At 33.0% G+C, this 15,588-nt stretch overlaps 2 protein-coding genes across 5 annotated transcripts; one reads left to right on the forward strand and one right to left on the reverse strand.

Annotated features, from left to right (window-relative positions):
- Positions 1–351: 351 nt before the first annotated feature.
- LOC137831368 (cellulose synthase-like protein E1) lies at positions 352–5,529 on the reverse strand. Of its 3 annotated transcripts, none has more exons than XM_068639018.1 (9): positions 5,206–5,529; positions 4,467–4,987; positions 3,660–3,987; positions 3,007–3,147; positions 2,749–2,883; positions 2,427–2,639; positions 1,926–2,153; positions 1,256–1,603; positions 352–1,036 (listed from the first exon to the last, which is right to left on the reverse strand). In XM_068639018.1, exons 2-9 carry the CDS (start codon positions 4,739–4,741, stop codon positions 446–448), a joined length of 2,259 nt encoding a protein of 752 aa, XP_068495119.1. In that variant the 5' UTR covers positions 4,742–4,987; positions 5,206–5,529; the 3' UTR covers positions 352–445. The 3 variants fall into 3 exon arrangements, with proteins under 3 accessions (XP_068495119.1, XP_068495120.1, XP_068495118.1); XM_068639019.1 differs by having other exon boundaries at positions 5,309–5,444; XM_068639017.1 differs by lacking the exon at positions 5,206–5,529 and having other exon boundaries at positions 4,467–4,608; positions 4,677–4,964.
- Positions 5,530–8,581: 3,052 nt separating this feature from the next.
- LOC137831373 (WEB family protein At5g55860-like) lies at positions 8,582–13,905 on the forward strand. Of its 2 annotated transcripts, none has more exons than XM_068639025.1 (3): positions 8,582–9,028; positions 10,120–10,330; positions 11,905–13,905. In XM_068639025.1, the coding sequence occupies exons 2-3, from the start codon at positions 10,154–10,156 to the stop codon at positions 13,687–13,689; spliced, it is 1,962 nt and encodes a 653-aa protein (XP_068495126.1). In that variant the 5' UTR covers positions 8,582–9,028; positions 10,120–10,153; the 3' UTR covers positions 13,690–13,905. The 2 variants fall into 2 exon arrangements, with proteins under 2 accessions (XP_068495126.1, XP_068495125.1); XM_068639024.1 differs by having other exon boundaries at positions 8,592–9,023.
- Positions 13,906–15,588: the final 1,683 nt, after the last annotated feature.

Below are 15,588 nucleotides of genomic sequence, written 5' to 3' on the forward strand. Positions count from 1 at the left end.
AATAATAAAATAAAATTACAAATATCAAAACACGTAAATTGTTATGTAGAATAACAAATGTATATAATAATAAATATTATTTTTATAATTTTTAATATATTTAATAAATTTATTTCAATTTAACACAAATATTTTCTATTATATTTTTAATTTTTTTATTAAAAAATACAAATAATTATGGATATTATATATTAAAAAAAATTAATTAATTCAAATCTACAAAAAAAATATCATAATACATCATTTAAATATTTTTAATAACAAATATTTTTAATAACAAAGATAAATATATAAGTTTACATTTTATATCTTTCAAATAATTTTTAAATTTTCTTTCAACTATCACATCACAAATTTCAAATTTTAATATTTCATTCTCGCAAATCCACTCTATCATCATTCAATCAAAAACACATCTTCAATATTCTCTATAAATCTCACAAATCTACTTTGTCCTGTACCCACAAATCCCCCCCTCCCAATCCAAATAGAGGCTAAAGGAGATGAATACACATAGTGCTAGTAATATTGATTTGATGGCAACAGAACCAGGCAATCTTCCATTGTCCTTCCTTAAGAAAAGTCCTTGGTATATAGGTAAATTGATGATAACCAAAAATCCACACAATAGAAATTGCAAGGCCATTGTCTCACAAATTTCAAAGCCACCTTCCCTTAGGGCTGCATCCTTCAACACACTCAGAAAACAGAACAAATTGAGCAATGCAAAAGTTGCTAATAAAGTGAGCATTGGAGAGGAGGTTCCAAACTCCATTATTTCCTTCTCATGGCGTTTGGAAGCTTCTTCTTCAGTAACCTTAGTTGTGATTATAAAAGTTGAATCTGAGAATCCAAAATGCTTCAAGATGGTGTCAATGCAGGCAAATAAGTAAGAGCTTGTTCTCTTGTACAGCCATATCCGTTGGTCATTCCACCAACCTTGGAATGTGCCCCCACAGAAGAAAAACTCCAACAAACTATAGGTGCCTTCCCCAACAATGATATATGCAAAAGGTATGAACCATGGACTTGACATCTGATAAATCCACCAACAATTAGTTAAGCACATGCATGCTCAATTATGATGATGTATTTGTTTAGAAAAAGGACATGCATAATCACAAATGGCATGTTTTTCCATTTTTGTTTTGCATTTTCTATTCCCAAAAGGCCAAAGTAAGCATATTGATATCCCAAAGTGTGAAAAAAATGAAATGAAATGAATTTATATGTAACAAGGACTATTGTTTGTTACCTTTGGAAACAAGGGAATGCCTTTAAGGAGGTACAATGAAGGGATGATAGAATAATATAGTGTTGCAAAACAGTTAGGTGCCCATAAGCAATAAACACTATATCCCATTTGTTGTGCCAAACTAATCCTTCCAAAACCATACCATGCAGGGCTATACTTAGAAAGCAAAATTTGCAAGTCTCCTTCAGACCATCTCTTGTGTTGAACAAGTGTTTGAGGCAAGGTTGTTGGAGCTAAACCTAAGAAAGCCTTCCTTGGTGGATTATAGTACACTGATTTCCATCCTTGGCACTGAATAGCCAATCCTGTTATCACATCCTCTACTGGACACCCATACCTTAAACCCATCTGCAATTGAAGAAACAACAATATATAGGGTCTCTTCAGAGAAATCCTCCACAAACACTTTTACAAGAGAAAGCTAAAACAGAATGTAAAATACATCAATTAGAACTTATATTTTGAAGAAGCTGGTAGGAAATAGTTTCTATAACTACTTCATGCATAAACAAAGTTATGTTTATAAAGAAGTTAATCTTACCATTTATTCTTATTTTTCTCTGCTGAAAATATTTATGAAAAGTTTCTCCAAATATATCTTATTCTTGACATCTCTCAAGTAACATTATAAGAAGTGTATATGTTTGTGTGAGTGAGAGAGGGAGAGAACCTCTTTTCCCCATAGTGTATTTTCCTCATAGGTGCAACTTGCAAGAGCCTTTGATTCTTCTTCCAGTTCCTTCAGGCTTGCTTCTTTAAACTGATAATCTTCACTGGTATTCCAGTCATTCCTATATTGATCACTGAACTTCAATCCACAAAGAGACTCTCTCTTGTGAAAGCAGCCACTTCCTATATACAAAGGACCACCACAACCGTCTGCACCAGGGAACTCCACCTATTTTTGCATAAGAAAATTAATTGTGCATACAAAGGGTGCATAACTAATTGATCATCATCAATAATAGCTTAAAATTAGGCTCTGCAGTAGTTTTATGTGAGATACATTTGTCTTTTGAAACAAAATTGAATACAAATAAGAAAAAATAAGTAGTTGCTTTCACTAGAACAAAATTATATGTAGATGTTAAAACATAACATGACAGAATAAACGTCACTTAAAACTGTTTTAATAAAAGATAATATCTTAATCAATCCACAAGATACTCACCTCAGATATTGCTAGTAGACTACTCCCATATAAATCATTCTTAGTGACATTCTCAAAAATCTGAGGGAACTGCACATAAGCAATTTTGTGACCTTTTTCTTCATCCATGAAAAAGCAGAGAGCGTCTCTCACAGACTGTGAATGGTTTGAGTACATGTCACAGTCTACATTTAGAACGATTTTCCCATTACTGATATTCGAAGACACCCTTAACTGCATGCATTCATACCAAAGAATTATATAAATTTACACAAGTATACAGATGAAAGATTGACCAAAATACATAAACTAACACCATGCAAGAATTGTATATATTTTATACCAATGAATTCATAGCTCCAGCTTTGAAGTTGTGGAAGTATTGGGGTCTCTTCTCGCGAGCCAAATACACTAGAGTTGGTAAAAGGAATCCATCTACATCTTTTGAATTCTCAGGATCCCTTTTATGAACCAGTATCTATTAAGAAAAACAAAACTTGAGCAATAAGGGGTGTGTGATGATGACAAATGTCAAAAGCTAATGCACTCAATTATTTGAACTCGTCATGGTTAAGAAATAAATTGATGTTAATTAACTTACTTCAAGAATTGTGCCATGATCACGTCGAGAAGAATATGAATCCCACTGAGAAAATCCCTTGTGCTTTAGACGTACTTCTTTGGGTACTTCACCAAACTTGGTTGCATCTTCAATATGTCTTTTCATTTCGTGGTACAATTTCTACATCATTAAATTTAGGGGACTATAACAGTAATACCAAAAAAAAAAAAATTATATCTTATTCATACAGCAAAAGTTTTCAGAAAATAAACTTCTTTTAAGAGATCAACCTATAAGAAACTAATCAAACTAATTCATATTGTGAATCAAACTCTGAAAATCATAACCATTAATGACTATGACTGTGGCCTCTTTAAATGGATCAATGATTCATGTTGAATTTTCACCTATGAAAATTTTGTGACTATTTCCTTCCTCGAAAATTTTAAATAAGTGAGATCTATGTATATTCAAGAAGAGAGGAATAAATACAAATATTTTACAATGTATGATCATATAAAAATTAAATAAGACCAGACACATAATCAATTGATTAGTGGTCACATTAAGGATGTCTAACTCAATTTGGTTCAAGAGTTTACATGACCTGTGACTTGAGATAAATACTTTATATCTGTATTAAATTGCTATGTATTAAATAATTGAGATGGAATACTCAACTAATTTTGTACCTTGATAGTTGTTAGCTCTTTGACTTGATCAGAATCACTAGAGTAACCTGATGAGTCTATACTCTTAAAATATGCAGCAGGTGACCTTGGCTCCACTTTGAATCTTTTGCTAAATGGAATCCAATATTTTGCAAAGTTTGATGCTTCCAATAGAGCATAGAACGTGATTTGAGATCCAGCATCATCAGAGAGATACACATTCAATTTCTCAGTTGGATAGTCATAAGACATAACAGATAGCACTGTATTAATCACCATCATTGGTGGCTCAATATCAGGGTCTGCTGTGCACACAAATATGTCCACTCCTGGCAACTTTTTCTCATATCTGTTCCAAAAAAACACACAAATTTTCCAATTGTGTTGCATATCAATGTAAAACTTTGCCATACCTATTACCCAGATAGATTTTAGTATATTTCAATGCAAGAAAGCTAAAAAGGTAAATGAGAGTAATATAGCATAACATTAATATATGGTTTATATGAAGTATATATATGAGCAAAAAAACGTTACCAAACATATTCTGTCTTTTCATTTTTGAACAACATATAAGTTCTAAGAATTGATGAGCCTTAAACCAATCCTTAAGTATAAATTCATCCATCTACTAACTGATCAATAGCACTGTTAGTTCATTCTTAACTCATAACTTGCTATCATCATAAGATAAACTCTCATGTTGATGTCACTAACAGTGAGTGGATCTAGATTGTTTAATTAGTTTGATCAACATAGAATCTCAACCAGAAACATTTATAAAAATAGAAAGTGATGGAAAATAAATAAAATAAAAGTAGGTGGCACCTCTGAGTGAGTCTGTTTCTGAATGGTTGTCTGAACACAAGGTTCCATCTGAAGGCCTGAGTGAGAAGCCAGTAAAAGCCAAACCACAATTCAGCACCAAGCATACCAAGCCATGCCCATTTGCCATCTTCACCCTTTGAATCTATTATATGGCTAAATCTGTAAATCCATATGAAGCATATGCACACAGATAATGAAACTGCAAAGGACCTGTAGAGGAGTCTTCCTCTGCCCTTTTTTGTATCAAACAGTGGAGTTTGCTCAATGATTTCCATAACTCTGATGATTCTGTATCTCTTGTTCTACTCTTTGTTCTCCGTACTATATATGAATTGCATTGCACGTTTACACTGCATTCACACTTTACAACCATTGTCAATGAATTAAAATTTGGATGTTGAAAGTTGGTACATTATTGACTTGTTGTCGCGCGGGCCATATTTTTTAAGGATAAATTTGATGCAGGAGTCGAAGTGGCGGCTGGAATGACCATAAAATGAGCTTGCATCATCAAGAATGACCTGATCAATACTGAAGAATTAATTTTGATATTTAATTTAGTTTTATTCATGATAATTAAATATTAAATACAAGATAGGACGTGTAGCTGAGATGTTAAAATCATCAGCACTAAGATATCATACGCATATCTAAACTATATAATCTTATTTAAATGAGAAAAGAATGGTAGTGGAATAAGAAAAAAGTGGATCTAGTTGAAAAAGAAAGTGGTTCCCACATGTAAATGGTTGGCACAGAGTGTGTATTGAAATGAGGAATTTCCGTAAACAAAAGCTGCATGCAAACAATATAGTAGTGCCAAAAGAGTCTCAAAGCTCAACATTAAAGCAGATGCAGTAACAGAACACGTTGGGAGCAAAGGTGAGGGATCTTGCTGGTGGCGACTGTTGTGGAAGGTGGAGGAGACTCGTGTCGGTGGAGAGAGTGACCGGAGATGATGATGGCAGAGGAGTAAGAAGAGGTTGGCGGCGGTTATGATGGTGATGGCGTTGTCGGAGTGGTGGCAGGTGAGAGAGTGATGGAAGTGAGGATGGTTGTGCTGGCGACGTGTGTCGTGTGTACGTGTTGACTGGATGTGTTTTGTTCGGCCAGGTGTTAAGATATCATCATCATTTTCCAACTCTGATGATACCTTCATACTGCATGCAATAAAAATACACTTTTAATAAACAAATAAATTAACATTTTAATTATGTTCATTTTAATTTTAAATATTATAAATTGTTGTTGAATAGGATTATTTATTGTGTACAGTTTTAATAAAAATATTATATTTAAAATAAAAATAAAAAATAATAATAATAATATATTTGATTATGAATATAATTAATTTATCATTACTTTTACTCTCTTTTAATAGTTTAAGTGTATAATTCTACAATAATAATATAATAATATTTTTAATTAAAATAATATATATATATATATATATATATAATTAAAACAATAATTTATTAGGTTGTGAAATAATGTGTTTTAATTTGTAGGGTGTTAAATCATCACCGCCATTTTTTTTTCTTGTTATGATTAAGCCTTAAATTTATTTATTTATTTAAAAAAAATAATAATAAAAATATAACATACTGTTTTTTATTAAAAAGAAACAAAAAAATATTATTCTTCTGATTTCAAAATATTTATCAAAACGATTTTATTATTTAAAGATTTTTATATTTAATTTTTCTAAATTTTCATTTTTTTGATTTAATTTATTTGTAAAACATTATTTCCATTTTTATTTTTCTTAAATTAATTAAACACATTTTTTAATTTTATTTAATACAGATTTTATTTATCGGATAAATTAAGTGTTGAAAATAATATATTAATTATTAATTATGTTGTGGCAAAGTCAAATCACAGAACACGCAAATTGACTTGAGGAACTTATCAAATTTGGTGACAATCACCATAAAATCATTTTTTATATCCACAAGAACTCGAAAGAAAACACTTACATAGTTTTCTTATTTAGAAATAATTTTGAACCGTGCATGTATTCAAAATTAGCAATGAATTTATATGGTCCATAATTTTTCATTGGTTTAATATTATTTTTTTCTAATATTTTTAACAAATTCTTATATAGTCTCAATTTTGTTTAAATAACTTAATTTGATTATTTTATAATTATAGAGTGATCCATGACACGGTATGTGATAAGTTGAGGTGAATATTGTGTGACTTCAGTTATTTTTTGAGTTGGAAAGTACATTATTTTTTTGAAGATTGAAGACAAAAAAAACATAGTAAGGTTTTTCTTGGTCCAATGTTTATGAGATTTGGAGACAGGATTATTGTAGTTTATTGGTGTTAACAAAAGTGATTACTACACTACAATTGTAGTTTTGACCTTGATTTGTTCAGTTGCGATTTTTCATCTAGTTCCTAAAAGTGAGAGTTAATATTGTCATATTTGGTTTATGATTTTACGGTGGAATTAAAATATTGTTTTGTTTTGTTTTAGTTGTTTTATACACTTAATTATATAGTGTTTTTTTTTTAAATTTTATTGCACTTTGTAATTTATCAGGTTTAGGGTCTCACCACAAGTAAATGTTTGCTTCATGCGATCCACCGTTTCTTTGCACATGTGAACCAATCCATAGTGACTCCTTTAAGAGATGTTGAAAACATTAGACATATAAATTATTTCATTTTTCATTGTGTACAAGGTGTTATGGTACCTATCAATATGAGGTTTTTCTAATTTATTGGGATTAATGTTTTGGAAATTTTTATTTTAAAAATAATATATTTTATTTTATTTTATTTAAGATAATTCATATATATATATATATATATATATATATATATATATATATATATATATATAATGCAAGAATGAGTAGAACATTGTTTCCCAAAAATACCTTTTCGAGACAACCAAACGAAGAATATGCGAAGCTATGCTATTGAGCATAGCTCAATCTGAAGATATGCTTGGCTGTTATTAATGAGGATAACTGAATATGTTATTGAGCTTTTTTTTTATGTGAGGTTGTTTGAATATATATTTATTTTTTGTTTTTACATACTTCATCGAGGTGCACGAAAAAAATCATGGAAGTGCAAAAAGCAATTATCTTTTGTAAATATCTTAAAGTCCATATCATGAATTGGGCTTACTAATCAACCCACGTGTTGACCCACGACTTTAGACGTTGAATTAAGGTGTAATATGTGAATACTTCAAAACAAAGTCATTCTCAAGATATATTAAAATGTACTATTATTGATCTTAAAAAAAAGCCTTGAGTCTCGTGTACGAGAATTCAGCACAGACAATTCCAATAAACACTAATAACCTCATTCATTGTATAAAAATAAAGATATATTGAGAATCTATTTTTTATATATAATTATATTACAATTTTTAATATTATTTAATTATAAATTTTTCTTTATTATATATATTTATATCTAAATCAATCATATTAAAATTATATACAACTCTTATAGTTGTGAAATTATCATTTCATGTAAAAACATTTTACATCATGAAAATATACTTTTTGTTCTTCACTTGTTTTTGGAGTGGTACTTAGAGACAAAAGCAATAGGAAAATGAATAAGCATAATAACAAAATCATGGGACATAGTAATTAATTTTGGAGGGCATGGTGATGATGATAAGGAGATGGAGGAAAGAAACAACAATAATAAAGGAAGTGTGAATAGAGTTTAGGATTGAAGGTCCTCTAAAATCCAATTGTAGGTCAAAATGGCACTATCCAAACCCCACAAATAGCTTCATCAAAGATCAGAAAGCGATGTATGAATACTATAATATCATGTTATCATGCAAAGGTTTCACCTTTCGGCACCCAAAGAACCCTAATTCAAAAAGAATACAAAACAAAATGCTTGCAAGTACTTCACCAACAACTACCCAATAACCCTAACATTAAGATATCACATGTCACACACAAATGAGCTATTCAGGTTAAAAGAAATTAAACTTATGAGATTAACATGTGTAAGAATTTGCGGCTTTATTTCATCCATTTTCTTGTACTTTTTTTCTTTCTTTCTTTTTTACTTTAATCTATTTTCTCTCAATTATTGGAGACAAACTCAGAAAAACAAGGAATGAAAAAAAAAGATATTTATTTTTTGCCTTTTTGCTGTCTAAAACATTTCTTTCTCTCACCATCTCTTTCGTTTTTCCTATTGGGGTCATCGTCGTCACCTTAGGGTGTTTTCTTGGACGGTGCCACCGGTGACGTGGCGAACCCTCGAGCCTTGTCACAAGGACAAAAGAGTCATTTCGCCAAAAAGGAAGAAGGGTACAACGCTCTGAAACGAGAAGGGAGAGAGTCTTAAAATACGAACGGGTGCACGCGATTCCGCACTCTCATCTCTTTGAACTTGACTACAGCTGAAACAAAAAATTTGTCTCGAACAGCTTTCGGATTTTTCAAACCCACCCATCACTTTCTCTCTCTAATACTTTTCACTTTCTCTCTCTGGAGAGATTCAATATCGGAGCTTGTCAAAATTTTCAGAGTCAGCTTTGTGAAGAGGCCGTGAAGGGTGAGGTTTTATTTCTTCTCTTTTGCTTTTTTTTTTGCGAATTTCGTTTGGGATTTAGTTAAGGTGGAGGCTTTGATGGTTTTGCGATTCTGGGTTTTGTTGAATTGTTTGGAGAAGTCGCTTTCGGTTTTCCGTTTGTTTTTGTCGTTCGTCGGTTTTTTGCTTCGTTGGCTGTCGTTCAATTCATGCTCTGTTTGCGGCGTTTGATGATGCTTTTCTGTCGTTTTCGGGTCGTTTTGACCGACTTGAGGGGCTTTTCTATTGCAATGTTCGCCAGTCTGCCGTGTAGGTCGGACAAATTTCTGTTCATGTTTTGGAAAATAAATTTTCAAAAGTTTTTATTTTTTTGGTGGTCTTTTTATTCTGAAGGGGGTTGTTTGGACTGGAAAACCCTTTGGAAAGAAAAAAGGTTGTGGAATTTGAAGTGTTTCGGTAGTGTTTTTTTGCATGTAAAGTTTGGATTGCCTGAAATCTTTGCATTTTGTATTTGGCCTATTTGCACTGCGGACTCCTAAATTCATTCTGGCTCTGTGAATGGACTCTTAACATGCATTGTGCAATATGCTTGATTCTTTGGTTTGTTTATACTTATGCATTGAGGGGGGTTGTCGTGTGGATACAAGTTGGTTGCTGTGTGAGTGAGGAGTATTTTTTTTAAGGTTCTTATTCGATGGAACTGGGATGTATTCTGGAATCTTGTAGGCTGTTGGAGTTTAATCCAAAATAAGCTATTGATAATGACAGTTCAAAACTCAAAAGTATGTTTGAGAGGGAATCTTACTGTTTCAATATACCCAATTTCCGTTGTATTACTGATTTTAGGGTTCTATCATGTCTCCTGATTCTTGACACTACACAACATTAAGTATTTTACTTTTTCCACTTGGTGGGAGAATGATCATGTGTCCATCACAAAGTCGTTGTGATAGACTTTTGGTATATGGAGTTTTGCCTTTTTAACTTGGTTTTCTTTTGTCTGTGTGCTTAGAATTTCTTCAAATAAGGAGTTTTTTTTTTTTGACGTTTCTAATTTACTAGTTCATGATGATGATTCTTTTATTTTAATATCTTTCTGCTAACTTGTTGTTTGCAACAGGTTGGTTTCAAACTACTTAATATTATAAGTCACAATGGTAGCAAAAGTCCGGCAAAGTGCAACTGAGTCTCCTAATCCAAAACCTGAGGTTGGAGAGATTGACACCAGCCCACCTATTCAGTCTGTTAAAGATGCTGTCTCTCTATTTGGTGAAGGTGCTTTCTCTGGTGAAAAACCAATTATTAAGAAGGCAAAACCTTATTCTGCTGAGGTAATTGTTGTTTTTGTACTTGTGTGTGTTCATAACCATGTTACATTGGAAGTTGCATGGTGTTGCATAAACATTGTATGATTTTCAAGGTAGTCTTTTTAGCCCTTTAACTAATAAAAGGAGATTTTTTTTTTATGAAAGATTGATTATATGCATTTGATGGAGCAGATAGTTACCCAGTTTACTTAATAAAAACTTTTTACACTATTATATTGTCCTGAGTTTCTCTCCGTTGCAAGGAGGAACTTCACTCTAGAACAATGCCAGACTAGTTATCCTTATTATATAGGACATGAAAATGCAGACTCAATTTTATTGAGGACCTCTGGAAATTTTCTCTGCACTGATAAAAGTATGGTATGAATTTCAGTTCTGCGTACAAGGGTATCCTCCCTCTTTCTCTCTATAAAAAACTTGAACGGAATAAGTCATGGAACCTAAGGAAACCTTTATGACCAGAGGCCCCAAAACCATACTCATATCATGATTAACGCTCTATTTCTTCCCCTTACTCAAATCCTTCATCTCCTTCTATCAGTGCCATCATCATTCTGTAATGCTGTGGCTTGATAGAATCAACGTTGTGAATGTGTAAACGATCAGTTTGGTCCTAAACTTGTAGCGTGTGATTACATTTTTCCCTGAACTGAATGAAATGAAAAGAAAGTTCTTGAAAGTGTAACTCACAATCACATTTGTCCAAAATTCAAAAAATTGTGTTATTAAACTGATAAAATTAAATGTATTTAAGAACTAAAATGACGTTAAATAGTTAAATTTAGGGACTTATTTAACATTTTTTTGTCAGGACTAATATGACAGTGCCTACCACTTTTCAGGACTGAAGTTGTTTTTTCATGGTGTCACTCTTATGTTCACGGGTCTAGCAGTAGACTTTCAAAATCTAGAATATATTAAGTCATTGAATTTCCCTTTTTCTCATCACCTTTTTCCCCTGGAAGTGAAGACCCTGTTCTTCTTTTTACAAATTGAACCTTTTGTTTTAACTACTTTGCATTTTGTGATAGCATTTTCATTAGTTTTAGCTTTTATTTAAACAATGATTATTCTGAGTTTGACTACATAAATGGTTTGGTGGATAAATAAGGTTCCTAAAATGGTTCTACTCAAAATTGTGTGTACATGTATATAACATATGGGTATCTGAAACAAGAATTCCGGGTGTCTCAACAATGTTAATGGTTGAAAGATATTAAAACTACAAAATTATAAGTTTTTGTCCAGTTTTTTTTAAAGATCTGAATACAGGAAGATGTTTTGTTTATCATTTAAGAGGGAATCTCTTGTGCTAGAATGAATTGGTGCAAGTTTCAATATACTCAAGTGCAACATTACATTTTCAACGTAACATTATGCAAATCTATATCCCCCATTTTAGATAATCAATTACCATAGCAATCTGTTTTAGTTGTACACCACTTTGTTCTAGTAACACCAGCTGACCACTAAATTAGGTTATCCAATAATAGTTTTCTATCTCCTTCTTTCAAGATTAGATTTCATTGAACATTGTCCTTTTCAATTTGCAATTTACAAGTTTGTTCTTTCTCTAGAGAGTATTGGCCAAGGAGACAGAACTTCATGTAGCCCAAAAACAGCTGAACAAGTTAAGGGAACAAGTAAAGAATGCTGAAACTACCAAGGCTCAAGCTCTTGTGGAGCTTGAAAGGGCTAAAAGGACAGTTGAGGATCTGACACAGAAGATAAAAGTTATTAGTGATTCTAGGGAGTTAGCAATTAAGACTACCGAAGCTGCAAAGAGTCAGGCAAAACTACTTACAGAAGAAAAGTATGGTATCCCTGACGGGACAGATGGTGCTTGGAAGGAAGAATTAGATTCTGCAGTAAAAAGGTATGCATCTGTCATGACAGAACTTGATGCAGCAAAGCAAGTATTGAGTAAGACTCGACAAGAGTATGATTCATCCTTGGATGCAAGAAAGTCTGCTTTCAAGCGAGCAGTAGAAGCTGGAGATGCATTGAAGGAAAACACAGAAAGAGCATCTGAGCTTTCTAAAGAAATTTTATCTGTAAAGGAGTCAATTGAGCAAGCAAAGCTTGCATCTATCTTAGCACAACAACAACAAGCAATGATTTTGGCCGAGAAAGATGTTCTAAGACAATCCTATAAAGCTACTCTGGAACAATCTGAAACAAAATTGCTTGCTTTAAAGAAGGATTTCAGTCCTGAGCTTTCCAAGAATCTTGAAATGCAGCTGGAGGAGAGAATGAGTGAAATTGGGGCTCTGCAAAAGGAAATGGAAAATAAAAGGACATCGGACTTGGACTCTGTGAAAAGCGTCACTTTGGATCTTGATGATGCCAAGGACTCACTTCAGAAAGTAGCAGATGAGGAAAGCTCTCTTAAAAGCTTAGTAGAATCTCTCAAGGTGGAACTGGAGAATGTAAAGAAAGAACATTCTGAGTTGAAGGAGAAGGAATCTGAAACTGAATCTATTGTTGGAAATCTGCATGTCAAGCTCCGCAAAAGCAAGTCTGAGCTTGAAGCCTGCATGTTAGAAGAATCTAAAGTTAGAGGTGTATCTGAGGAAATGATCTTGACGCTTAGCCAGCTGACATCTGAAACTGAAAATGCAAGGCGGGAAGCAGAAGATATGAAGAAAAAAACAGCAGATTTGAAGAAGGAAGCTGAAGTTACCGTACTTGCATTAGCAGAAGCAGAGAAAAAGCTTAAAGTGGCACTGGAAGAAGCAGAAGCAGCAAAAGCAGCCGAGAAAAGTGCTCTTGACCAGATTACAGTTTTAACAGAAAGAACTACTGCTGCTCGTGCATCCACATCTGAATCTGGGGCTGTGATTACAATCTCAAAAGAGGAGTTTGACTCCTTAAGCCATAAAGTTGAGGAGTCTGACAAATTAGCAGACATGAAAGTGGCTGCTGCCAAGGCACAGGTGGAAGCTGTGAAGGCTAGTGAAAATGAGGCTCTCAAAAGGTTAGAGACAACTCAGAAGGAGATTGAGGATATAAAGGCTGCAACACAAGAGGCTCTGAAAAAGGCTGAAATGGCTGAAGCAGCAAAAAGGGCAGTGGAGAATGAGCTCCGAAGATGGCGTGAGAGGGACCAGAAAAAGGCTGCAGAAGCCGCATCCCGAATTTTGGCTGAAACACAGGTGTCAACAGAATCATCTCCTCAGCACTACAGGATTCAAAAGCAGAATCCTCCTCATACAACAGTGGAGGTGAGGAAGTTTGAAAAGGAGAAGGTTCCAGTTTCAAAAAAGGCCCTCTTGCCTAATATTAGTGGCATCTTCCAAAGGAAGAAAAATCAGGTTGAGGGTGGCTCTCCTTCTTATCTGCCTGGTGAGAACCCTCTATGAAATATGTAATGTGTAGCAGTTTGTGCAGCTCTTGAATGTGAGAGAAACATTTATTTGTGTGTAGTTGAGGAATTTGATCAGATTTTGTCGTTGTAGTCGGTTTGAAGGAAAGGATTGTGTAGTGTTTATAGTTTGGTGATAAATTTGGAGATGCATAATGTAAATGGAACCAGAAGTAAGATTAAAATCTATTGTTTTTTTCCCTTTTTCTGTTAATACTAAGCTTTCATGTCTGGTAGTTTGAACTATATTTGAAGTATTGTGTAATGTATATAGTTTGGTTACAATTCTAGGAAATGCATAATGAAAATGGAACCACCAAAAGTAAGATCAAGATCTGTTTCTTTTTTTGTCCCAATATGGAAAGTTTAGTAAATAAGTTTGTTGACATTTTTTTATGCGATTTTTTTTCATTCCAAGTTTTAACATCGTGAGAGCAAGTTTAACGTGATTATTAGTAGATTGTTTTTGTCTAATTCACGTTTTAATCCTTTTTTTTTTCTTAAACACTATACTTCATTTCAGTTTGGGGCTTTTGCTTCCTGCACCCCTTGTTTGCTAACTGCAGTCTCATAGGTTATGCAAAAGGTCATAAATGTCGTTGTGATTTCATCGCTTACCAGAATGGTTATTCCGAAACAATTCTCCAGAACGTCTATTATGGAACAGGAATCCAGAAATACAGTTCTAGAAACATGTTTCAGAACGATTTTTTACGAAGCTGTTCTAGAATCACCATTCCAGAATCATGTTTTGTTAAACTCTATCTTAGAATGAGTTAGATAATTAACAATTTAAAACATTTATTTTATGTTTTGTTGTTATTTTAATTTTTGAACTTGAAATTTGTGGTGTTTTGATTTGTTGTTATTATTATTTAAATGTTTAGACATAATATTATTATTAGTTATGATTTTCTTTTTCATTATTTTTGCATTAAAATTATAGTTTTGGATTTTCAATATTTTTTTGTTATCCGATATCGATAACATTGTTCTCAATATGATTGTGTACAACCAATAACGTCTATACGACTAAGAGAGTGAAGGTCCGAGTGACATTGGTGAAGATGACTACACATAAAATAATATTGTAATTATGAAGTCTCATGGAGGAGTATTATGATTATCCAAAAGGGTCAATAGATACGTCATTACTCCTTAATTATGAGGGAGATGTAGCTCGTCATTTGTGGGATGGAGTGATAAATAATTATGTTGATATATATGTATTTTAAATGCTAAAATAATATTTATTGACAATTGTAGGATCATGGCGAGTTGAAATTGATATTTATGGTAGGAAAATGAATAAGTTAGGACTTCAAAATAATCGAATAAAAAAAGTTGTGGTTGAGTTATTGGGGTTTAAGGTCTTATTCGGGCTAGCTACGAGACTGCAAATAAAGGATTATTGTCTATCTTTGTTAAAAGGTGGCATGATGATACAATTTCTTTCCATTTACCCACTGGTGAGATGACCATCATACTTGATGATGTGTCTAGTTTGTTGTACCTACCTATCGGTGTACATTTATGTAACTGTAGATGTGGTTGGAGCGACAAAGTTGTTGGTAGAGGCCCTCCATGTTAATCGTGTTGCGGCAACTACAACAAAAGTCAGGGGTGATCACATGTACTTGAATTGGTTTAGAAAGGTTTATGAGAATGCTTGTAGTAAAAGGTAATGGACCATCGTTCGAGCTTATTTGTTGAACTTGGCGGGTTGCACCATATTTGTAGATAAAAGTGACACCTTAACCATTGTGTCATACATAAGGCTATTTATAGGTTTACGCTTGACTGAAGGATATGTTTGGGCGACAGTTGCTCTGACCACATGTATGAACAATTGGATGACGCCAACTATGCAAACACGAAGTAACATGCATGGTACGCA

This window comes from Phaseolus vulgaris, chromosome 6 (assembly GCF_000499845.2).
Source record: "Phaseolus vulgaris cultivar G19833 chromosome 6, P. vulgaris v2.0, whole genome shotgun sequence".
Classification (NCBI taxonomy): Eukaryota; Viridiplantae; Streptophyta; class Magnoliopsida; order Fabales; family Fabaceae; genus Phaseolus; species Phaseolus vulgaris.